At 35.6% G+C, this 25,622-nt stretch overlaps 1 protein-coding gene across 2 annotated transcripts; it reads left to right on the top strand.

Annotated features, from left to right (window-relative positions):
- On the top strand, nt 1–25,622 carry LOC132950693 (homeobox protein vnd-like). Of its 2 annotated transcripts, none has more exons than XM_061022231.1 (5): nt 1–591; nt 16,851–16,987; nt 17,172–17,276; nt 21,855–22,327; nt 24,054–25,622. In XM_061022231.1, the coding sequence occupies exons 1-5, from the start codon at nt 194–196 to the stop codon at nt 24,309–24,311; spliced, it is 1,371 nt and encodes a 456-aa protein (XP_060878214.1). In that variant the 5' UTR covers nt 1–193; the 3' UTR covers nt 24,312–25,622. The 2 variants fall into 2 exon arrangements, with proteins under 2 accessions (XP_060878214.1, XP_060878215.1); XM_061022232.1 differs by lacking the exon at nt 1–591 and adding an exon at nt 10,683–11,403.

The raw sequence follows: 25,622 nt of genomic DNA, 5'->3' as shown, positions 1-25,622 counted from the left end.
CGTGGCGTTTCGAATCGGTCGTTCAGTGCGTCGTTGAGCCGCACAGCGACAAACGCGCGCAGTGTGTTCGACTGTAATCGATTGAATATAGATCGAGAAACATCTAATAGAGAAGCAAACACCATCGATCGGTCGATAACCGAGAACGAGACAACCGCGTTCGATCGTCAGATACGGACCCCACGGCGTCGACATGTACCACGGGCACCACGAGCACGACGTCTTGACCGGAGCCGACCCGATGGTCTTACAGCAGCACCATCACCATCACCAGGACCATCACGGAACCACGTTTATGCCGGTCATGAACGATCAGCAGCAGCAACAACAACATAACCTTCAACACCAGCATCACCATCACCTGCAGCAGCAAGACCAACAGCATCACGAAGACCACATAATTCTACAACAACAACACCACCACCACCACATCGAACCCACCGATTCGGGCGGCGCCCTGGTCCCCTTCGGCCCCCAGGAATCTGTAGTCGGCGGTGGTGGTGGAACTCAAACGGTCGGAGCTTACGAGACCAGCTGCTGGCAAATACTTCCACCGGACTACCCGTACGACGACGACCTGAGATACGACAGGTAAGGTTCATAAACTTACGTAGTCCATATTATTATATATATACATTATACACGTTGCAGTTGCATGATGGTTAGTATTTTGTGTACACATAATATTATAATAATTGATAGTTTGTCGATCTCGTGCACTAGACCGGGTCGTGGCGGATAATTGAATTACGAGCTTACCGCGGCTTTTGACACATTAACACAGATTAGTACATGCACCTCGCCTTCTCGTCCGACTCGTTCTGGCAATACGGTCGCCTCACATCCTCCACCCCTATAGATACCAAGCCCCGCAAAAAGTATCTTATCCATATCCCTAATACTACATAACAATAATATTATATACCTATATGATATCATATCCATGTAATATTATATCTATTTGATTGGTACAATGTTAATATTATGTAGTATATACCGTTCGACCACATAATGACATAACTCATACCTACTATAATGTCGTGGTTAAATAATATTATTGAATTTAATATATAAATATACACATATTATTATTATTACAAATAATTGTCTTCGTCTTAATTCGATACGCGACCGCGGTCCTCCCCCGCCAAACGCTCAACTTAAACAAAACTAACCGTTACCACGTATACCACGACGTGTTGCAGTTGTGATTTATTGAGCGAACGGTTTCGTTCATGGCGTTCGGTTAAAGTGCACTCGTAACGCTATGCGTGAATCGAAACGACATCGGCGCGTGCAATGTGCCCCTCATACCGAGTGTACCGGTATTATACAGTCACAGGAACGAGTTGTACGACTTTCCCCGTTTTCGGTCAGGATTTAATGTGCGACATAATGTATTATATTCTATTCTAATATATTATAATCGAAATGGGAAAGCTCTCGACGAATTTCGTTTGAAATGCTTTCGTGCTAGGTCGTCGAGAGTCTATATCATACAAGTATAGGTACGTACCCAATATGATATATACTACATAATATACTATTATTGTTATACCCCGTCGCATGCGAGTATTTATAATAATATAATATACCAGCTGTGCAATATCGAGACGGTCGGGTGAATGTAGGGATGTAGGGGGTGAGGAGGACTTTGGATAATATCATGACGAGAGACACTGGAAACCGAAAACTTGTTAAAGTCGTTATACGCCGCCTGGAGAGAGAGAGAGAGAGATACACACACACACACACGTAGAAGCTCGCGTTCGTTATAATGTTTATTGCGCCGAGTGGATGGCCCCTCGAAGTTTGCGTTTGTTGTTATTGTTATATTCGTTATAATATACCCTCCGTCGCGCCGACCGTATAATATACTTAGCTGTGGGCACACACTTTATGCCGAAAGCACACGAAACGATCTAAAAACCGAAAAAAAAAATAAAAAATTATACACGATATAATAATATTATGACTATATATTTTGTGCATAATATATATAATAAGATACACCGAGCTCCGTGAATGTATTATTACTATATTATACACGCAGGTCTTTATATATATAATGTAACGTAAACGTACCTAAACCGACGACGGAAAGGCCGAAGGAGGGCGTGAGAGAAACCGTCAGCTGCGGCCGATGATTAGACGTGCACAACCACGTGCCTGGCACTGCAGGTTTTCTTTTCCTTTTTCTTTTCCCGACCGATCGTCCGCAACGTGCGAAGATTGTCGTGATTAACGCGCTGAATACCCCCCCCCCCCCCCACCGCAACCGTATAATAATGTCCCGAAACCATTACCGATAGTATTATATAAATACGTGGCGTTATTGCTTTGATATATTATAATATTATATCATATGCGTGTAACAGCTGCAGTGGGTATAATATATGTACTTACGTCAAATTCGAACGGGTTGCTGCGGTTCGTTTTGCAGTTTTCAGACGACTAGACGGGCTATGTTATAATGTACTATCGTTTATGTCCACAGGAGAATTTATTTTTAATTATTATCGTGTATAGGTGATCGCTTGTGATCTCTGCAATATCAGCTGATTGTCTTAAAGTTAATAATTGTTTTAATAATTATATTATACGATGTTACACATAAACGTACGATGCGATCGTTGTTATTAATCTTAACGCGTAAAGTCTTAAGCGTACCATACACGATATAAATACGGCAGTGGCGGATCTAGAGGGGGTAAAGGGGGAATTTGCCCCCCCCCCCCAATTGCCGTAGATTCCCTTTGTTTACACTAATCTATGTTTAGCCAATTTTTGTACTTTTAGTACTTCACCCCCCCCCCCCCTAAAATTAAGCCCTGGCTGCTACTGAAATACGGTGAAAGACTTAATCGTACGACAAATCGTACACCAGTTGTATGAACTATAGTCATACGTACTAGCAGTACGCTAATACCGCACTCACATTCGTACAACTTATCATATCTACTAGAAGTTGTACAACTCATCAATCAGACCTATTAGTAGGTACCAAGTTAGTTGAATACAATAAAATTTACATCGACGTATATAAATAACTGTACATGATGTAGGTACCTACATTAATGATAATATGTCCTGTGGAACCTCGCAATATTGTATTTGATTACTTGATAAATAAATTATTCGTTGACCCTTTATTATAATATAGGCACAAATAAACACAGCACTGTGTTGTATGTAGGAGTGCCTACAAACAATTATTAAAGTAGGTATAACTGAGTGGATTTTGAAAATAATATATTTACGAGCAACGAAGAGTTAAAAAACATAGTCACGCTATAATATTTAACCTTCAATCACGTTTTTATTTTTGTTATTATTTTAACATTCTTTTTACGAGTTTTAACTTTGATTTACGTTTTAAAGTTAATTAATTAAAACAATAATTCTAATGAAAAATGACTCATACAAAAGTACCTAGTTCCTTTATAATATGTATTATTTATATAAAATACATTCACTTATGTTATTTCGTCACTCGTTACGATTACCAAAAAAAAATTATATTATTCTATTTTCTACTGATGAATCCGAATTTGAGCTTATTAACTACATTACAATACTACTAGCTATTTATCATTATTAGATTACCTACCTACTTGTTAATTGTTTTGATTTATTCACATATTACCACATAATTTTATTTTTCGATCACTTGTCCTATTCCACCTATTCAAATAAAAAATTGAATTTATTTTTACTTCAGGAATACAATTTATATACATCGATTAATAAGTCTGTATTTATTTTATTCACTATACGAGGAAAGTAAAAACGATTCGCCACACGTATTGGTAACACATATTTCTATCACCCCCCTATTTTATAAGAAATATATAATATTTATATTATATTATATTACATGCGATATTTACCTATATTGTATTGCATAGAGCATGTGTATAATAACCAATTACTCTATTTTTTGTGCTCACGTGTGCTCTTCTAAATAAATTAATGAAAAAATATACATAAGTTCGTTTTCACCTGCTCCGGACGGGGTTCGGCCAGTCATATTAACGAAAAACACAACAACAATAACAACAAAAGTAGCAACATAGTCATAATATCACCGATCTTATATACTTATACCTGGATCAGCTATGTATACTATTATGGAGTGTCGTGCACACGTGTACCTGTATAAAACTAAAAAAAAAAATACGAAAAAAAGTGACGGGGTATGAAGTATAGGTAATAAAGTATATACATACATGCATAAGCGGGTGGCGGGGGTGTTGTGTAATTAAGGGCAGATGAGCTTCGGTCGGGTCACGAAGGGAGCAGTCTAATTGCTCGGAACGAACGCAATTTGTCGGTATATTAAAACAAAAATAATAATATAATAAAAACCATATCGCTCGTCCATTAGCGCTCCGCTGCCACACACACACACACACACACACACACAAACACACGCACTTGTGTACTATTGCCGTCGATCAGGCGATGGGTTTAAAAAGCCTTTTTGTCGCCCGCCACGCGGGTTAGGTATAATATAACAGCGATATGGTTATATTGCATTATGCTCGTGCGAGTATATTACATTTTGTATTTTTGTATTGTATAATATTATATTATTATAAATCAATGAACGTCGGTGGTTTTTTTTTCGGTATTATAAACACGATTAAATCAACGCGAAATACAGTGTTACTACAGCCTTACAGGAGTTGTATGGATATTATAATAGGGCGATGTCCTTAAATTTGAAAGCATCAATGTAGCCCGCCGTAATTTGACGGGCACTTATTATATTATTAGTAATTTATCTGGAAAAACTCAGAAACTTTCGAAAAATCACCGCTTGTGAAGTCAAAACATCCGCGTTCGTTTTGTATACAGCCCAAAGAGGTGCTGCGTGAAACTGTTTAATACTAATATACTATATAATAATATTACCATTTATGTAAGGCATAATAATAATAATAATGATAATAATAATATATAAAGGTGTATAAATTATAAGCACGCTTGAAAAAAAAATAATGTCGGCATTAATCCGATTCTGTAGGCACAAACTACAAATCCATTTCTGCGTCTTGATATAATATAGGTACCCTATATAATATACGATATAATTTCAACATTTGCATAAATTCTTGCTTATGTGGGCAAATATGGTTATATAGTGTTAATTGTCTACACAACGGCTATTTTTTCGGACACGGTATGATAACAATATGTTACATACCTACTTATATTAACTATTAAGTATCTACAATTATAATAATTAATAGGAATACGCAGTGATTAATCCATAGAATAACACTTATTACCTATTTTAAAAGTCGTTATAAAATGTTTTTTTATATAATTTTAAGTCGTAGCAAAACAACGTTTTTGAAAAAAAAAAATTGTTTATCGATAATTTTTTATTACTGTCGGGCATGACAACATGCACGTATTTTTGTATTTCATATCCCGGAGGAGCGGAATATACCCAATTTCGATGTATAAAATCATATTTCGGGCGAGTCAGTTGTAGCTATATAATAATTAGTTATAAGCAGATAGGTATTTAAAGTTTAGATTTGCGTACACAATCGGCTCATTTGAACTTTAAATGGGTGCTTGTGTATAAACTATAGGTACTCGTCCGAAATTTGTTGTTTTTTAGTTGGTATATCGAAGTACTCAGAAAAATATTTTGCTTTTAAATTAAGAAATTAAAAATGCAGAATGTCAATCAAAAACGTAAAAAACTTTAAAAAATGTATAACTATAGAAAAATACAGTTTTATTTGAAAATTTTGTTTTGTAACGAGCTAAATGCGCAAAAGAAAAATATTGTCGAATACGATTATATTCGTTGGAATAATAATGAATGCGCTTCGATAATAGAACCAATCGGGCTTAATAATAATTATATTGTATTATATTATCACCGAATATTCACCGATCGTCAGAGCAAAGGATGTACAGTGTAGGTACACAATATGTGAGTGCAGCAGTTAAACAGCGCGCACGATATCGCCAACAGCAGCAGAAAAAATAATATATATTATAAACGCGTCCCATTGTACACGATCGGTGGTATTTGTATACATCACATATTGAATCGGGGCTTTGTGCAATAGTATAATAAATATATATAATATATTATTATATCGAACCGCCGTACCGTTTTGATAATAATATGTAACAACGAAGCCCGGCGTCGTGTGTATTTGTTCTGTTTTATTGCGTTTCCCGCGCTAATTTTTAGTGTTATTAATCCCCGTCAGTACCTATATGTATTATACACACACATAACGTTTATATAAAGTTTTGTATTCGCACTCGATTTAAGTGTTATTGTACGACGTCCGCGCCCACGCGACACTATCGCACCTATATGTAATAATATGTATAGTCCGGCGGGGTGAATAATGTGTGTGCACTGTGTGTTGTGCAGTGTTTGGCCGTTTAGCCGTTTAGGCATATCATATTGCGTATTTCACATGCTACAAACACTGCAAACGTTAATAATATTAGTTATTACTTTTTAGTTATTAATAAGTATAACATATTAATTTTGTATATTATAGGAATAAATCTAAATTGCGCATAACGTCGGTTGCGCGCACCGTTTACTGCGCACGTAGGCGGCGGATTAGGATACCGAACCGAACGTGCGACACGTGCATAATATAACAATACGTGGGGTAATAAACTTTATGGATATTTGACCGACAGATATACAGAGTGTATAATATGTGTAACATTATATAATTATTTATTATGTATATTATAGATTATGTATATAATACACCTATGGTTGTGTACAGTCTTGGTATACTCGTATTGATAAAGTGGTATATATTAGCTGCGGTTTATACCTGCACTGTATCGTATAATATTACTAGTACAAATCGTATTGGATATAATTATAATCGTCGCGAGTTGGTTGATGTCCCGCGGTAAACGCTGACAAAACATTGTTATATGGTTGTAGATTTCAGAAATTTAACGGTAAATACAAAATATTGGCAACAAATTGTGTTTCTATTTTATGCGAATTTCAATAATTATATTGAAATCTGTTATGTAGTCTATTCTGTATAGAAACGAGCTGAAAAGCTGCAATCATTATTATACGACCATTATAGTCACGTGATGTGGATCACATTTCTGCTGGTCTCCAAAGAAAACCAAAGGAAGAAGATTACAAAATAAATAATTTAGGTAGGTACCTGTAACGACAAAATATAATAGCCCATGTTTTTATCAGCATAAAGTGTAAGAATATGGAAGAAAATACATATACTGTATGCTATACAGTACAAAATAGCATGTAAACGCATATTATAATATTATATTTTAAGCATCGGACTTCCAAAAAACGAAAAAAGGCTTGTTGGCGATGTCGTGGAGTCCTCGAACGGAATTTTTCGTTACTGTTATTATTATTATTATTATTATTATATTTTTATGGGTCTCTTGACACGCACACGCAGTACAACGAATATTTATGTATATATATATTTTTATAATATACTCGTCTGCGAGCACATGCGAACGGGTTCGAGGGGCTGTTGACGTCCATCGTGTTATTCGGAATTCACCGGAACAAATCAATGTTAGACACTCATCGCCACCGTTTAGTTTTGGAGAGACTCTAGAGAAATGTTTATAGGTATTCTTAATTCTTTTACATAATATTATTAGCTCGCTCTTCATATTATTATTGTATGTGGTAAAACGACCACTTGTGAAAACGTGAGGTGCACACAACACACGTATCGCTGCTTAACATTACATACTTTACGTTACAACAGTGGATATTATAATAAATTGTAGGTACATATTTACAAGGTTCAGTGTTAACGATGGTTAAAAAGTTTAAGTTTAGATACTTTTAACTAACTTCAGTCCTGACAAGGTTAAAATCAGAGCATTATGTATTATAATATTATGCAGTTACGAAATTAGTAATTTAATTTTGATAGTCACGTAAAGTTAATTATTTTTCTAATAATGTATATACTTTTACCAAAATTCATAATTGCAGACGATAAGCATGTATTGTAAATATTCAATTATAAAAATCAATGTATGTAATTGATTTTTTAGTAAATTTAATATAGGTAGTTACTTTATTTTTCTTTCATTTTTCTATATTTAACTATAGTAACTTTAACAAGTAAAAAAAAAGAAAAGTAATTTTCAACTTTAAAAAACTTTCATATTTCTATATACCTAGCCACCTAGGTAGGATATTAACTTAGTTTGATGAGTTAAAATATTAGATAACTTGACCCGCCTTGCATGTATATACACACAGTGAAATGATAAATCCACGTGATCTATTCTACACTTACGCGTTAAAAAAAATTTGTTCCGAAATATTTTAAGTACAACTTTTTTAATTTAACAGTTTTTGGTTAAGACGTGGTACTTATATCTTACGGGCTTATATTCCTACAAAAAGGTTTTCAACAATTTATTATGTGTGTCTGCCACGCGCATTAAACCCATCATATACATATTAGTATATACAAATTAGTAATTACAAAATAATAATATACATATACCTATAGGTACGTTGACATTTTAATAAACGTGCTTACGTATCATTATTATCCACTAATCATGCACTAAATAAAATCGATTAATGTACATAATAATAATTCTCTGTCTTTTAATTGGTTTTCAAACAATATTATTTACATTCGTTGTGGTATATAATTTTTGACGAGCCTTAAGCATAATAATATAGGTACATTATCTATATCCAGCATGTAAACAGTATTACAGTATTATCTACTATATATACACGAGGAATTAACTCGCATAATGATTTAAGCAAGCATAGATTAAAGTTTTTAAAGCCACACGTTTAAAGTCTCAATAAGACATTAAGCGTATAGGTATAGACAATAAAATGTATTTCCTACGACTTCGTCTAGGAGACTATACAAATAAATTGATGAATTTATCTGGCTATTTAGTCTTAGAAAAAGCAATTTTTCACCACAAAAGAGAAGATCTTTGTGTAAGTGTTACCTATACGTTTTTATTACCCATAGTATAATGTTTATTGTCAATATAATATATAAATGTAGGATACGAGCAATAATCTGAGCGAAGAGTTATGGCTGCATTTATAGAAACGTTTATAGGTTATAGTGACCTGTATTCGTTTGCTCTCGATCGAATAAATGGGTACATACTTACTAGTTAAATTAGTTTTGTATTTAAAATTAAGTGATAAATCAATATTGTTTTACTATACCTAATATATTATTATTATGATTCAATTTGTAATGTTTTTTTTTTAATAGTAAAATTTTGTAATTTAAATATAAGCATAATATATAATATTACCCATATATGATACCGATGGTAATTATTGAAAACATTGAACCAGTTGATTATAAATAAAAATATACAAACAAATATGACAATAAATGAGTTAAATCTGAACATTTTTATTCGTAAATATCGTAGTTTATGTAATTAATTAATGTACCCGTAGTATATTAAAAAGAAAGACCATACTTGTATGAATAAAAATTAAATAAATCCCATTTATGTGAATCATTTCATTTACAATCATTGTAAACCTAATATGAATTGTGTAAAAAATTATTAAATCTACAATAAAAAAATATTTATGAGGATCATTATTTACATGTAGGTAGTAGATTCCAAAAAATATATAATAAGATACAATATGCGTCGTTAGCTGCCGTGTACCTCATAACATAGATAATACAATACGTTAGTTAATCCATTTAACGAAATACATTAATTATTATGTTAATATTTTTTTTTTTGTATTATTTGAAGTCATTAAAACATAAAATTTTTCTAAGTAAAATATACTTATTATAATTTTTTACCGTTCTAATTATTTTTACTTTTTTTAATGACAACTTCAATTTTTTATTCATTATTCTTAGGAATACTTCGATGGTCAAAAATCGAATTTTGGACGAGTGGTTTATGAGTAGTTAAGTATTTAAAGTTTAGATGAGTGGTTTGGAGTGGTACAGGACATGACTACAGGAGTATTCCACAAGACCACAAAATATTGGCCCACTCTTTTGATTAAACTTTAAACACTTATAACTAATAAACTGCTTGTTCTAAATTTTATCATTATAAATCGAAATACACCGAAGAATTTTCTGCTTCAGAATATGAAATTAGAAATATAATTTATTGTTATTCAAAAGAGTAAGAAACTAAAAGAAAAAAATAATAACGATAAAAATTCGTGCAAACTAAAAACTATAATTTTCCCCCGAAAATGTTGTGTTGTACTGATTTTAAATTATGTAAAAGAAACATTTTCTAAAACGTTGGTGTTTTATGAAATTATAAGTGCAGTCTCTTATGTAAAATTGATGACCCCGTATATATTATAATTACCCGACACTATTAAACAGCTAACCGCCGCCGGAATCGATTTCCACTCACACATACATACATACACACATACACACACAGATAATAATAATAATAATGCGATGATGTATCCGACGCGGCCGGTCGCTGTCGACGGACAACGGTTTTTAAGGGCGCGCGCGCCGCCGCCGCCGTCACTTTCTACCCCCTTCCACCGCGACCACGCCTGCCGTCCAATCGCCGCCCCGGGCCACTCCCCCTTCGACGAGTTTTTCGCGCCCTCCCGGCCAACACTGCTCCGCCGACGGGGTCGCGGCTAAGGCAACAGCAGCACCAGAAGCAGCCGCAGTCGACTATCGTTCAAGTGGGTTGCTCGTCGACGACCACTGCACCGACGACCCTCATCGCGTCTCGAGTGTCCGACGCGAAGACCGCGTCTCTCTACGATTCTCGACAGCTCTCGTCCGCGACCGTTGTGTACGATTATTATAATAATTATTACTGTTTACTATTATTATTATTATTATTATTAGCACAACTATAGCACATAACCACCGCAAACGTGATCTATGTACGCGAGTGTGTGTTATAATAATATTGTCTTTAAGTCGATTTCATGTACGTGATAAAAATCGCCCGCGGTGTTCACGGATAATAAGATTTTTTTTCTAATAAAACGATTTTTATTTTAACATAAACCGCGAGATCGTTCTCGCCCGCGGACCGCCGGGCACGTGCGACGCTGCCCCGGTCTCTCGATCACAACACGTTACAATATAATACTAATACTACCTATTTTTTATTCGTATATTACGTTATATACGCCTAAAACGCAAGTGCGACTATATTTTGCACGCGACCGCGCTCGCCAATCATGTCTGACAGCGAAAGCCCAAAACCCGCGGAAGAGGTGCTCCTGCACCATCACCATCACCACCACCCGAGGATACCGCCGTCGCTGCTCGCGTGGTGCCCGGCCATCATGCCACCCTGGTGCTCGCTGCTGCCGGCCGCCTGGTGCAATCCGGCCGCCCTCAGGTCCGCTTTCCCGGGGTCAGTATATTATATTGTTGTTACTGTCGCACAAGTTAGATAGGTACCTAAAAAACCTACAAACGTATATAGGTATCACAATATTAGTATTTTAATTTTACATCGCATGTTCGTAATGGACGATGGTGTACTTACACGGTAACCCTCCCCCACGTAACCAACGTATACTGCACTTTTACAGGGTTTTCTGTATAGAAATTTATACCGATACGAGCAGTATTATATGTATATATAGGTATCTATAATGAAATATGTGTAAATACAATACGTATCAAATAGGCATATCACCGGTATTCATATTTCGGCCTTCGTTGTTAGATTAACGATATTACCTATAAAATAACATATGAATGACTTGTTATATACCCCGCAAATTTTAACACACAAGACGTCGTGTATATCCGGTATATGTGATATATATTTGCTACCGTAATGATTGCGCCGTATTTAACCTTTCAACATTAAAATACCAGTTTATACAAATTTGTTGTATCCTAAATATTGTGTTTATAATTTGAGTAGGTATACAAAAATAATAATCAGAACAGCCGATGCATAATTATGAAAACAAATATTATTTCAGAACAATTATTATTAGATCACACGCACAACGTATTACGAGTATATAATACATTAATACATTATAACAGATATTATATGTAGATAATTAAAAAAAGACAAATATATTTTATTCCAATAGATAAAACTGAAATTCATTATTATGACTCAAAAAAAAAAAAATGATTTTATAATAAAAAAAATCCAAGAAGTTTTATCATTATTTCTGTAAACGAATAATTTGTCTAAAATATTTTCAAAAAAAGTAGGTAATTTGCTGTTAACTAACACTAAATATTACTCTGCCTAAAAATTATTTATTTACAAATTATTATTGCAATATAAAGTCGAATTATTGAAATGTGTTGGGTAATGGGTTTTACAAGAAACTGATTTTTATCTAATTTTATATCATTCGCTTAAAGCTAACAACTGCTCTTTATTTGCTTTTAATTTGTTCGTAAGGGGATGGACTAAACGATTTGGGGAGGAAATCGTTTATTCCTTCCCTAAACACACGCCACGTTAATTTAATATCAACAATTAAAACGATACGTAAATACACATTATATTATACGATCAAGTAATTTTATTGATGTGGTCGGGTATTGCAGTCTCGCGATGATAATATAATTATAATTTTAGTACCATATGTAATTTATCTATAATATTAACATACAATCTAATTCAGAGTGGTTTTGTAGGTATTTTTTGCCGAAAAATACAAAAACCATTGAAGGGTTCATCCTATGGCCCACGCTCTATGTCCCCCACATAATTGAACTTACATATTTTGGTCTTTTATTGTTATTGTCATTAATATTAAATAAACTTTAGAGTACCGAATGAACTATATATGAATTAATATGAATATATATAATTTATACTACATATGAATTAATAAATTTGTAATATTCGTAAATAATGATCGAAGTAATAGGTGAAAAGGATGAACTAAAAAAATTAATTAATTGTAAACCATTCAACTACACAACGAAAGAAAAATATTATCAAATACATCATGCAATTATATACGGCTTTTATTTTTTTCTTTCAGTGATCAATAATTATCAATATATTTTTAGTCACCATTTATAAATTAACAATAATAATATATACAATATACATACTAGGTACTGTACTATAGTTTTTATTTTAAATTGTAATATAATAGCGGTGTACTTACCTATATATATATTATATATATATTATATTATATTAGTTATTCAAAATTTAAAATAAGTATATTTTTCACCAAGGGCGTTATCTCTATAGGATATACAACAACTATAGAGATACCAAATATTTATTGCAAATGTCAATCGTGAAATTAATATAATGCATAATGCAAAGCGTTCGTTCTCAAATCATTATTTGCTGTTTTTATGCGTTTTTAGACTTGCAGTATAGCCTTTTTATGTATGGCCACAATCTTCTCCAAAAATTAAAAAGCAAAACGCATGTCAGTATTAATTATTATAATATCATAAATCTCTTGGTGTCCTATATAATAAGGATTTTTTTTTGTCGATGACCTAATCATGTATTCGGCGAATTTATGTGCAGACTGCGTTTAGGGTTATATTGGTATAAAACGCATACGGCACGACTTTGGGGTACAAGTGTACAACTCACCGTTGGTAAAATATTCAATTAGTTCATGTCCAAATATTTCGGTATGAGTTGGCGCCACATATGTAGCCGGTGTATGATACATATTTCCATCGTAATATAAACGCCGTATCACCCATCGATCTGATATGAAATACGTAAAAGTGTAAAACATTATGTTATTATATTATTATTATTATATATCATCTGCAGTGGATTACTGACGAAAAACAGTGTTTTAAAACAACGAGTGACGACGCACGTGTCGAGTACATAATATATGGGCACATTAAGGAACGAAAATATATAACAGCCAATAGCTGGTAATATAAAATATTATTATATTATGTTATGCACACATTTCGTCGACTTAAAATTTATGGCGAGAAAAGGAAAAACGTTAAAAATCCGTGTGTATTAAAAACGGACTAAGATCGAAAATATTTTATTTTATTTTTAAAAACCGGTAACGGCGCGATTATTTCACATTATGTTTCTATAATATACCAACCCAGAGTACCTACCTAGGTAATGGCTGAGGGGACAATCGAACGGCGAAGCGGATGGGTCGGGGCGTGGCGGTGTCGTAAAATAATAGCTTTTAGTGCATCTCACACACGCGCGCACACCAACAACAACATAATAATAATAATATATGTGATACATTTATTATAATACATATTAACATCATGAACATCGTATATATATATCGGTCGAGCTCGATCGGCGGTTGCAGTCGGTTTAGTAATAATAATAATAAATGTATACCTATACATATATATATAGACGTTATACGACGACGTGTCGGCGGCGGTCCGTTTGTACGATGATGATAATAATAATATGTACCGGCTATACCTATAATGTTATACCGTTTTATTGGTGCCGCCGATCCGCGCGCTAAGGCGATATATTATACATATTATATTATTATTATATTCGTGGAGCAAACGCGCGCGCGAACGGGTCCGGTACGTGACTTTGAATAAATTTCGGCAATATTGCTGCCGCCGCTCTCCAAGTATTATATTATTATTATTATATAGGTACGGTCGTAAATACGACGCCGCCACCGCGGTGTATGTTAATTTTAGTGCAGCCCGGTTTTACGCACTCAGAGTGGACGATGCTTACATAGGTATAGCGTCTCCGTCGCGCCCGATGTATTATTTAAACGGGAGCCGAGGACCAAGTCTCCCCTAAGCCGATTCTACCTCTGTATCGGCATTTCTGTCATTTCGTTATAATATTATATCTCTTGCAGCAAAATCCGATTTCAGCACATTAATATAATATTATAATTTATAAAGTATAATAATATTATGTAGATTGTAGGTACTTGTCATTTCTTAGTCTTCGGCAGACTACCACTTACTCACAGAGAGAGTGTTGTGTACTCGAGTAGATTTTACGGTTGTTTAATACAGTCAATCATTTGGGGACAGAATATATTACCTATACTTAGGTCCACCTATACTACCTACAAATTATCCTCCTCAGAAGTGACGCGTACTTACACCTCGTATGCTGTGTCCATTACTTTAGTATTGTACACTATAGATGCCCGTGCTAGGAAACGCGGTATTATAGTAAAATATTATTATGTACGACATAATTACGAAATACAGATACCTATATTGTATATACTATATAGGACGGTAGAATATCTATACTGTATCCGACGGAAAACTTGATTTTTAATTCAATTTACCGTCGTACAGTTCGGGAACCCGTCGTTCAACATCGACACGTAGGGTTTTAGACCGTGTGGGCATAATATTCTGATGTACAGCGCCTTTTGGAGACGCTTTTGGCGAGAGCCACGGATACCTACCTACCGTATATATTTTATACGTCATGCACCGTCTCGCCGCGGCGTTGCACGGACACACATAATAATATTATAATACTCTGTACACGCAGTTTCGAGTGTGTGGGTGTATAGAGCGGCGTACAATAATATTACAATGATAACAATAATAATATAATCACAACAGGTGTCGTTTCCACTTCACCGTCGACGGAGAGGTGATAGGAGGGGAGGGGGGCACACAGGAAGAACGTGCTCGATTGGAATTCCCGAGGATTTTCCGACGACCGAAATTACCCGGTGTCATCGGAACAGAAGGGTACTTACACACGCACGCACGCACGCACACGTACATTTATTATATGCTCTTTGATGTATCACTCGCGGTTCGATTGTATACAACTCACCGCTACCGCGATTTAAACATATTGTAATATACCTATATATTATTGTTTTTGGGAATCGCGCGTGGGCCGAAGTCGAGTGTGAGTACCTATATAATATAATAGGTGGTATCTGCCTACCTACCTAGGTACGTGTACATACCTGATAATGTGTCCAGTGTACGGTACTCGTGTCGTATTTATAATGAAAACATTGCTTTCGTATCCGTCCAACAGTCGTCGTCTTATTATACTCGCTGCCCGCGGCATACAACACTTTACACTTTACACGCAGATATCGGCTATACCTATATGATATATCTCCAATATCGCGTACCCTCCTCATGACTACAAGGACCAGCTGTCGTACGAGTTCTAAGTTCTACTGAATCCTTCGTATAGACTGTACAGGAATGACGTAATAGTTTTGGTATAGGTAAGCGATTTGTAAGCTGGGACTTCAAAGTAACCATATAGATGCCCCACGTATTTTAGAACGACTCGGCCACCCGGTTATACCAAATAGAAACAGCTAGGTGACGCCCATTGCATTGTATTATACTTTGTACATCGACTATTTTCACTGTCTTTAAGTTTTTTTTTATTTATTTTGTTAATTATCTTGTTTTTTATATTATATGTATATGTAATTGTTATTTTAACCAAGAACCGTTTGCCGTTCAACATAAATCGGGTCGCATGAAAAATGTATTAATTTAATGGTTCAATAAAATGTAATGGAAAAATTATGGGCCACTAAATCATGTTTAAGCGATTATTACTATTGATTACTATTGATTTAAGGGATCGTTACTATTGATTACCTCACTATTGATTCGTTAAATTTTAAGTGATTGTTCATGCAACCCTGCATTAATATAATAATAATATTGTTTATAATATATTATGTCCCCGACCCTCTCAAGTTTTTGGTCCCCAGCCCACAGGGTATGATATACGCATATACCCCGTGAGCACGCCTATAATATAGCCGTTTTTCGAGCAATAGCCATATTTTATTATATTATAATAGTAATAATTATCATGGTAAAGTTTATTTAACAGTTTTTTTTTTTGTGTTGCAGACTTTTGGACAGTATAAAAATGCCGAGCAGTCAAACGCGACCGTCCGGTTTCCACATATGCGATATACTGGACTTGAACGACGGCAAAGTCAACTCCACCGACAACGCGAACACGACTCTGAGTTCCCATATCAACGGTAAGATTCTTAAAATGTACGACCTGCAGATACAACTGCAGTGTTAAATATTTTATATTATCGTCGGTCTCGTATCGGATATATTAACTCGACTTATCCGCACCTCGCGTGTATTGTATACAGATTCGCGAGTAAAGAAAACCTTTTTATCGTTTTTTTTTATTTGTTTGTTTGTTTTTGACAGCTCCGGACGTGCACAACGTGAGCACGGGCTTCCAGTTTCCCAGTGTCCTGCAATCTTCCGCCGACCTGTTACACCACTGGCCCACGTCGCTCACCGAACTCAGAGGTAAGAACGAAATAAAATATCCGCATATCACAGTAATTCAGTTTAATGTTTATAATACCGTGGACTAGGTGTATAATATAATTACAACGTCTAAAAATGCTGATTTTATTATATATTTCGTGCGATTTTTACGTCATCGATATGACAAAACCTACCATGTAAAAATTTGATTATGCCTACGATTGGCGGTGATATGGATGTAGGTACCTACCTATATTATATTATCATACGCACTTCTCGAACCTATACCTACGTATATAGACAATATATAGAGACCGAGTGCCGACGACAATAGACACCAACACTCGACAGTGTATAATGTAATACACTACCTATGTAATGTAATACTATGTCTCTACATGAAATTATGATAATAATAATAATAATAAAATATTACGTACAGGCCGAGTGCCGCTGCAGCGGTATAGGTATATTATATATTGTATGGGTACCTACGCACTATGTCGCGTCCTAATAATGGCGGTCGGACGGACGTTAAAATTTAAACCCGTTATAATATTATACCGTCCCCGATGGAGAGCTCGCGAAAAGGGCGGCGGCGGTGGCGGCTTTGTCGGGAGGGGACGGTGTGGCGCGCGAGGAGGTGTATACAAATTAAATGCATAGGCTCCCCCGTCGTCGTCGTATCGTACTCACCCCGGATGTATTATACGTGTACGTATATATATACGCGCTTATATATTATATAATATACGCGAGACTCGTGTACCCAAAGCTCCCGGTCGCCTCTAAGTGGATTAAAACGCGCTCCCTCCCGGTGCGAGCAACAGATTTACAGCGGATTTTCCCCGCCGTTTAGCGCGCCGCAGCCGACAATGGTTTTTATTAAAAACCCAAGTATATCATATACGTATACACTTGCGTGCGTGCGTGTGGGTGTGTGCGTGTGTGTGTGTGTGTGTTTGTGTGTACACAATATATATATATATACGCCGAGGGCTTATTGTGTACATGTGGGCTGTAGTGCTCTCTAGTTTTTCGACCGTTATTATCGAACGCGGCTCGCTCGCTCTTTACGCGGTGAAACTCCAAACGGCCCGCGGTGTTCGCGATGATATACCCGGCGGGTTTTGGAGAAAATAGAATATCAGACGTGCCAGTATTATTATTACCTAAACACATATATTATATATTATGTCATGAAGCTTTCCGAGACCGTACACGATGCCATATTAACATGGCAGTTTCCAATATACATAAAACAAGAAAACCACATCCTAGTTTCGATATAAACCGTTCCATATTATTATATAGTTGTACCTAATATTAAAATGTTTCACGATTTCCGAATCGATTCCCGGACAACCGATCAACGTCAAGGATTTTCACTAGAATAAAATGTTTTAACCGAATACCTATAATTATAAGTGTATGCGTAAGTTGTAGTTGAAGTTAGACACTCCATAATATACACCTACTCGTAGATACTCCAGTATAGTGTAAGATGGCAATTATAGTTACCAACGATATTTTAACGTCGGAACTCAGTGGCGTAACTTGGTTTAATTTTTTCGGGGTAGGGGACAAAATAAATTTATTTATCTATTTTGTCTAAAAGTATAATAGGAGAGCAAATCACACTTTTCTACCTCTCTGAAAATTTACCAATAATTACGTCGCTTGTAAACAGTACATTATATATAGCAGTTCTTAAAGTTATTTTTATTGAAAATATAGCAATAGTTACTAGTCTAAACACTCTAAACTGTGAAGGTCTAAAGTCTTGAAAAATACAATAGAGCAACAGGCAATTACCTAGAATAGGACGGCAACCAGTTGGTCAATAATGATTAAAGATAAATTGTAAATATCAGTATAACACCCTATGCCCCATGGTCATTTAACTAGAATTTAGTATTCACGAGTAGTATTTTTAGTATTTACTATTTACTACTTACTAGTTAGTAGTTAACTGTACAAGAATTTAAAGGATTCGTCGCTAAAAACTAAAAAGTAAAAACCCGGATGGTTACACATATTGTTAGGTATATAGTATATACTATATACCTATGCGCGGGTATACGAGTGTGTGTCTAAAAACGAACGGGCAGCACCGATTCGGACATTTCGAGTCCTTTTCCCTTTTTTCTCCAGATTAAACGCTAACTATATTTTATCGTCGCCTGCTGGTCAAAATCGGCGAACAGCTGCAGCTGTGGTATCGTAACTCATCGCAACTCAGCGACTATATTCCAAAAATTCGGCGTTTTCTAACGAGCGGGCGTATCGCAGCGCACAATTATATTATAATAATACTAATGCATAATAACATTATAACGACGATAATCGTCGCCGTCGCGTCTTATCGGCGAAAAGATGTGGCAAACAAAAAAAACGTAATATGTACGGTGTGACATTCCGTTATTGTGTAAGTAATATAACGTCAGAACGGATATTCTACGAGTCAGTATTGTAACTTATAGGACGTACACCGCACGTACCGAACGAACTGCAATTTGAAGAAAACTATACGGCGGTTGGCTTTTGTGCGTTCCTGACAAATAACATATATTATTATCATTATTACTGTTGTTGTCGTTGTTGTTAACATACAATATATTATTATTATTATATTACGCCGAGCACAATGCTAATGCGGTAAACTCGCGCGGCCGTGTAATAATTTAAACAGATTGTCCGGCCGCCCGCGAGTCTGTCGCGAGCGCGAGCGCGCGCCCACCGCGCCCAAATACGTTTCGTATGACGTTTTAAAAACTCGTGTCGAACATCTGCGACACGATAATGTCATACATCATATTATACCTAACATATTATGCCATTATACAATACGCGCGTATCATCGGTGTGAGATAGGTGTGTGTATGAATGTATTTTATTGTAATATTATACACGCGCGCTCGGGCGAGAGACAGAGGAGAAGTGTGAGAGAGACAGAGAAAGAGAGAGTTGACGAGAGGGAGAGAGAGAGAGTGACCGAGAGACGATCGGCTCGAATGTGCGTGCGATGCGGTGTGTACAAAACTGGGTGGAGTTTGGCGACAAAAGGGCGTGACACGACGGCCGTTCAAAGGTGACCATTGTGCGAATTACACGGGGGCTTAGACGCACAAAAAGAAGAAAAAAATTATATATATGATATTATATAAAATCTCCGCGCGGGGAAGTACACACCATGTACGCAATACGCGTTTTTATAATATGGGGGACGGTTTGGGGTATTTTTTTTAAACTAAACAACATCAATAGGTACATGGATAATCTGACGACGGTCTCGTGTATATGATATATATAATAATATGTACATACATGTTATAACAAAAGAACGGACAAAATGGTTGCTGGCGGCCCCCGTCTGCTATTCACATATTATTTATTATATTATTATAGGTAGAGGCGCGCATACCGCGTCACGTCATATATAATATAATAAAATATATAGGAACATCAATTGTTTCGCCCTACCACACGTACGCCGTCTATACATAATATAATATAACATATGAAATTACAATATAATAATATACAGAGAAAGAGAGCTGCGAGAAGACGAGGAGGCGCGAGGAACTTAAGAAAAACGATCGACACGGGATTGTATTATATAATAGTAATAATAACAAAATAATACGCGTATTACATATTACCTCTATATGCGATCGGAATGATATTATAGAGACCGGTCGCGGCAGATGCGCTGCGACAGGAATCACGGTGACAATACGATTGGCGTGTAAACGATTAGTGTTTAACGACTTTTCCGTTGTACGAATGACAGTGCACACGCTGCTACTGTAGGGGTGGCTGTTAAGGGGATCCGGCGTGTAACCGATACCGTGGTTAAGTGGAGACCCGCGATGATCGTAATGTATACTGCAGTCTCTTCTACGATGTACCTATGTATATTAATAATAATTTAGCGACGCGCGTTGTTCTCGCCATCGTATATACACTTACGTGTTTCGTATCCGGTTTATGTATTAAAACCAGCTCATTTAAGGTGTTGATGGGCAGCCATCGTGCTATTAATATAATCTAGGTCCCGATAGGAGCCACCAAATTTGCTTAGCCTAAGTTATCCAAAAATTATCAAAATTTGGAATCAACCCAAACTCTGGTAGAATCGAACCACTTTGAGTCGTCTCGAACATCCTATACTAATACACAATAATAAGCAGCGAGTTAAAAACAAATAACTACAAATGTTTAAAATCTTTGTAACTGTTTCGAAACATAACATGGATACAATATTATATAGTATACACATCGAAGTTCTTTCGAAATCGAACCGAAATAATCGGCGCCGTTAACGTATTTTTTGAAGAGCGGAAACCCAGGATAAGAGTAAAATTGTTTTGTGTTTTTATTTTTCGAAATTTACTTTTTCAAATATTAATGTTCTATGATTATAATTACAATTGCCTAATTTTTATTATATTTTAGAGTAAAAGAGTTTTGTTCCCCGCTGTTGTTGCTATCAATAATACACTATAATAAGCATGATACAAAAATATAATATACCTACCTAATAACCGTATTTTTGGTTTACTATACAACATGCGTACGATATTAACGAACAGGGTGGTGTTTTTTGTGTTTTAGGGTTCGGATTGAGCCACCACGGGGCTCAGCAAGCCAGCCCGGACAGCACGTCTCCCGGAGTGACGGACCTGACTGACACGTCGAGCACGCCCAGCGCACTGGCGGCCGACACTTCGAACGCGAACGCGAACGGTGGCGCGGTCGGCGGGCCCGGTTCCGGGACTGGCGCCGGCGCCAAGGACGAACCGTCTGAGGCGGACGGCGACGAGATGGACGACGATTTCGACGACGAGTCGGGCGCCGCGGGCGGCGAACACGACCGGTCCGGTTCGTCCGGCGCCGGCGGTCACCCATCCGACGTAAACGGAGCCGGCAGCGGCGGGGCTGGGGCGGTGCACAAGAAACGCAAGCGCCGTGTCCTGTTCAGCAAGGCACAGACGTACGAGCTGGAGCGCAGGTTCCGGCAACAACGGTATCTGTCGGCTCCCGAACGCGAACACTTGGCCTCAATCATCCGGCTGACTCCCACGCAGGTTTGTTTTTCATATTTCGTATTAAATAATAATATTATAAGCGCGTATCAACGTCATAATATATATAATATTAGGCATTTATGATTGACATTTGTATTATTAGTGCGTACGGTAACTGTAGTTAGAGAAAGGACTTTCGCGCATTTCCATATTTTTTCCGATTAATTATATCACATTATGTCGATGACGGGTAGGTAGTGTATAAGTACAAAACAAAATTCACATCGTATGTGCTCAAGTACTGATTGGGTTTAGAGGTCATATTTTGATTTTTTTTTTTTGTGCATATTATTTTGAATGTATGTTGAAAACCACACACTTCCACAAATATTTTATCGTTAATCATAAACTGTGTAATTGTCATATTACATTGTTAAAAATAAATATCTATAGTATGATTTAGATGCCTAATTAAAATAAATATAATACACGATTTTTGAAACCAATTACCTAGTCATAATTTTAATTTTTTTATTATCCTAGAACTTTAAGGATTATTTTAAAATTAAGACCTTATAAGTATATTCAAATTTATAAATGATTAAGATTTTTCCAATACAGTTTAATACCATCACCTTATGCTCGCTATAGTCTTGAAAAAATATAACATTCATGGATTATATTATTATAATAGCCAATGTAAACCTGACAGTATAATTTATTCTTCTGCGTTCTGCGACAATAAATATTAATATTGTCAGTTACGGTGGTTATTTTGTTTATAAATACTTAGCGAAAATACCGTGTGCAAGTAATACTATAAGCAAACTTACCGTATAATATGTGATCAGTTACTGCCTTTATGCTTAGTATCCATTCTATATTTAAAAAATACGTATATGCATAATCACGTTCATTATAAGATCTATTGCAAGTATGGCATTAATGCTAAGAATAAAAAAATTCACATTAAAATAATTAATATTTTGATATAATAAACTCATTTTTACATTTTGTCACTTATTGCCTTTCGGCTAACGATGGAAATTAAATAATCATGTAATATAATTTTATTTCCTCATAACAATATTATAAAATATCAAAAACTAGTCGCACAGACCCGAGACCGCATGTTGCATATTTTATGATACATAAAATGGCGTTAAATTCGTTCCGTTTTTCGTAAACTGTTTATAGCAAATAGGCAACATTTTGTGATGCTGCATGCTGAAAAATTCTATTAGATTTATATTATACGCGTATGTGACGAAAGTCACGCGGGAACGGTGATTTTTGTACGTCGTTGTGAAAACGATAAGGGGTGCACAACGGAAAACTGCAGAGGGTAACACCGAACTGGTATTTAAGCGGGCACACACCCTCATATTGTTTTGAGATTTTTATTCGAAAAGGCCTCTTATAGCATCAGCATAATTTCAGTGTTCGATAACTCCATCCAATACGTCTAGGTTGCACGAAATCAATAATAATATATTATATATTGTCTGATATTTTTTCCCTTTTTCGTCCTATACCCTGATCAAAATTGCATAATACATTTATAAAATACATATATGAATATAAAATCTTATGATCGAAAAGTTTGGTCTCATATGTCTCACGAACAGAGTTCAAAAATATGCATATGGGGTACTATTAGTAGTAGGTATAAGTACCTAACTGAGTTATATATAGTGTATATATACCTATACCCAACAATATTATATACACGTATAGTATACCATCCGCTGTGCAGCCGGACTGACTTTCCCATGTATTGTTTCAGGTGAAAATCTGGTTCCAGAACCACAGGTACAAGACGAAACGGGCGCAACAGGAGAAGGGCATGCACGTGGAACATCACGCGGCGGCCGCGGCCAACGCTCTGTCCTCGCCGAGGCGGGTCGCCGTGCCCGTGCTGGTCCGGGACGGCAAGCCGTGCACCAACCAGCAGCCTGGCGCCGGCGGCAAGGCCGAACAGATGGTGCTGCCGTCGTACTCGCATCCGCTGATGCACGGCCAGACGCCCAGAACGTGGTGGTAGTTGATGATGATGCATACCACGACCGCGGTATATAATAATATATTATAGTGTGTGGTCATCGCGACCGCCAGTATTGTCTTCCTATGTAATAATAATGATTATGTGTATCGTATAATATAGGTTATAATATTATGTCCAACAACCTATTTTAGGTAGGTACCTACCTGTCAAAAAAAAATGTATATCTTCCGACCGCCAATATTATATTATACACCTATTACATATTATATCATAATTTAATATTATTGTGTGTAAAATATTCGAATACGCGAACTCGGGGTTGGCCAAGTGACGAGTGACGATACGATACCTATTGAAAAGCTGATCGATGTGTAATATATATATATGATATTCTTACCGTTCGCGTGTGGATATCACATCCACATTATTATTATAATATTGTAATCACGATATCGATTGTACGAAAATATTACTATTATGCAAGTGACGTGCCTCGACTGCGGTGAATTCTTGATTTGTATACTATTATAGGTATATTATTATACATTTATAAACAGGGCGTTTAATTAGGAAAGCCATGGGACTTTGCGAATCGAATATGAGAATAAAACAAAAACAAATCTGATTTACTTAATAAATTGTCCAATATATATATTTTACACAACATATATGTACATTCGTTATACCTCGGCTAATAATAATAATTATAATTAAAATAATATAATATTATGAGGCATTAATGTGTTTAAATAGATTTCTTCGGTCCCTATCGTTAGCGCGGTTTCATTCGGAAGTTAGCGGCGATCACGCGCTGCGACTGTGTCCCCCCTCCCTCGTTTTTTTAAAATAAATATTTATATTATAATTATTATTAACGATATTTTATCGATCAAAAATACAGTAGAGCATAGCGTACGCATGTATATTAATAATATTATTCGGAAATAAATAATAAATTTATAAAATGTCCATTTGTAAAATATTAAAAAAAATTCTTAGACTAATTGTATTATTATCATTATATTATATTATTATTTATTTATTATTATTATTATTATTATTATTATTATTATATTACTTTAATAAGAGTTTAAAAAAAACAAAAGACTAGTCATTACGTGTATTTTATTTGTTTATATATTTTTATTGTTAGAACGTTATATACGCGCCCATGGGTTGCATATTGTAATTTTTGTAATTTTTAAGTTGTACATAGGCAAAATCGAAAAACACATAATTATTATGTTTGTTGAAAAATGTTATTCGAAATACAAAACAAATACGAATGTATGAAAAAATTTACTTGATCATTATATAGATAAATAAATAATTGTTACGATATATATATAA

This window comes from Metopolophium dirhodum, chromosome 8 (assembly GCF_019925205.1).
Source record: "Metopolophium dirhodum isolate CAU chromosome 8, ASM1992520v1, whole genome shotgun sequence".
Taxonomy (NCBI): domain Eukaryota; kingdom Metazoa; phylum Arthropoda; class Insecta; order Hemiptera; family Aphididae; genus Metopolophium; species Metopolophium dirhodum.
The sequence above is the reverse complement of the archived record's forward strand: the minus strand, read 5'-3'. Positions and strand labels throughout refer to the sequence as shown.

Bases quoted from the DNA above. Each gene is read 5' to 3' on its own strand.
- LOC132950693 (XM_061022231.1), top strand. From the start codon at position 194: ATGTACCACGGGCACCACGAGCACGACGTCTTGACCGGAGCCGACCCG. The intron at 17,277-21,854 runs GTAAGAACGAAA...TTTGTGTTTTAG, and splicing joins GTCGCTCACCGAACTCAGAG to GGTTCGGATTGAGCCACCAC. The intron at 22,328-24,053 runs GTTTGTTTTTCA...GTATTGTTTCAG, and splicing joins TCCGGCTGACTCCCACGCAG to GTGAAAATCTGGTTCCAGAA.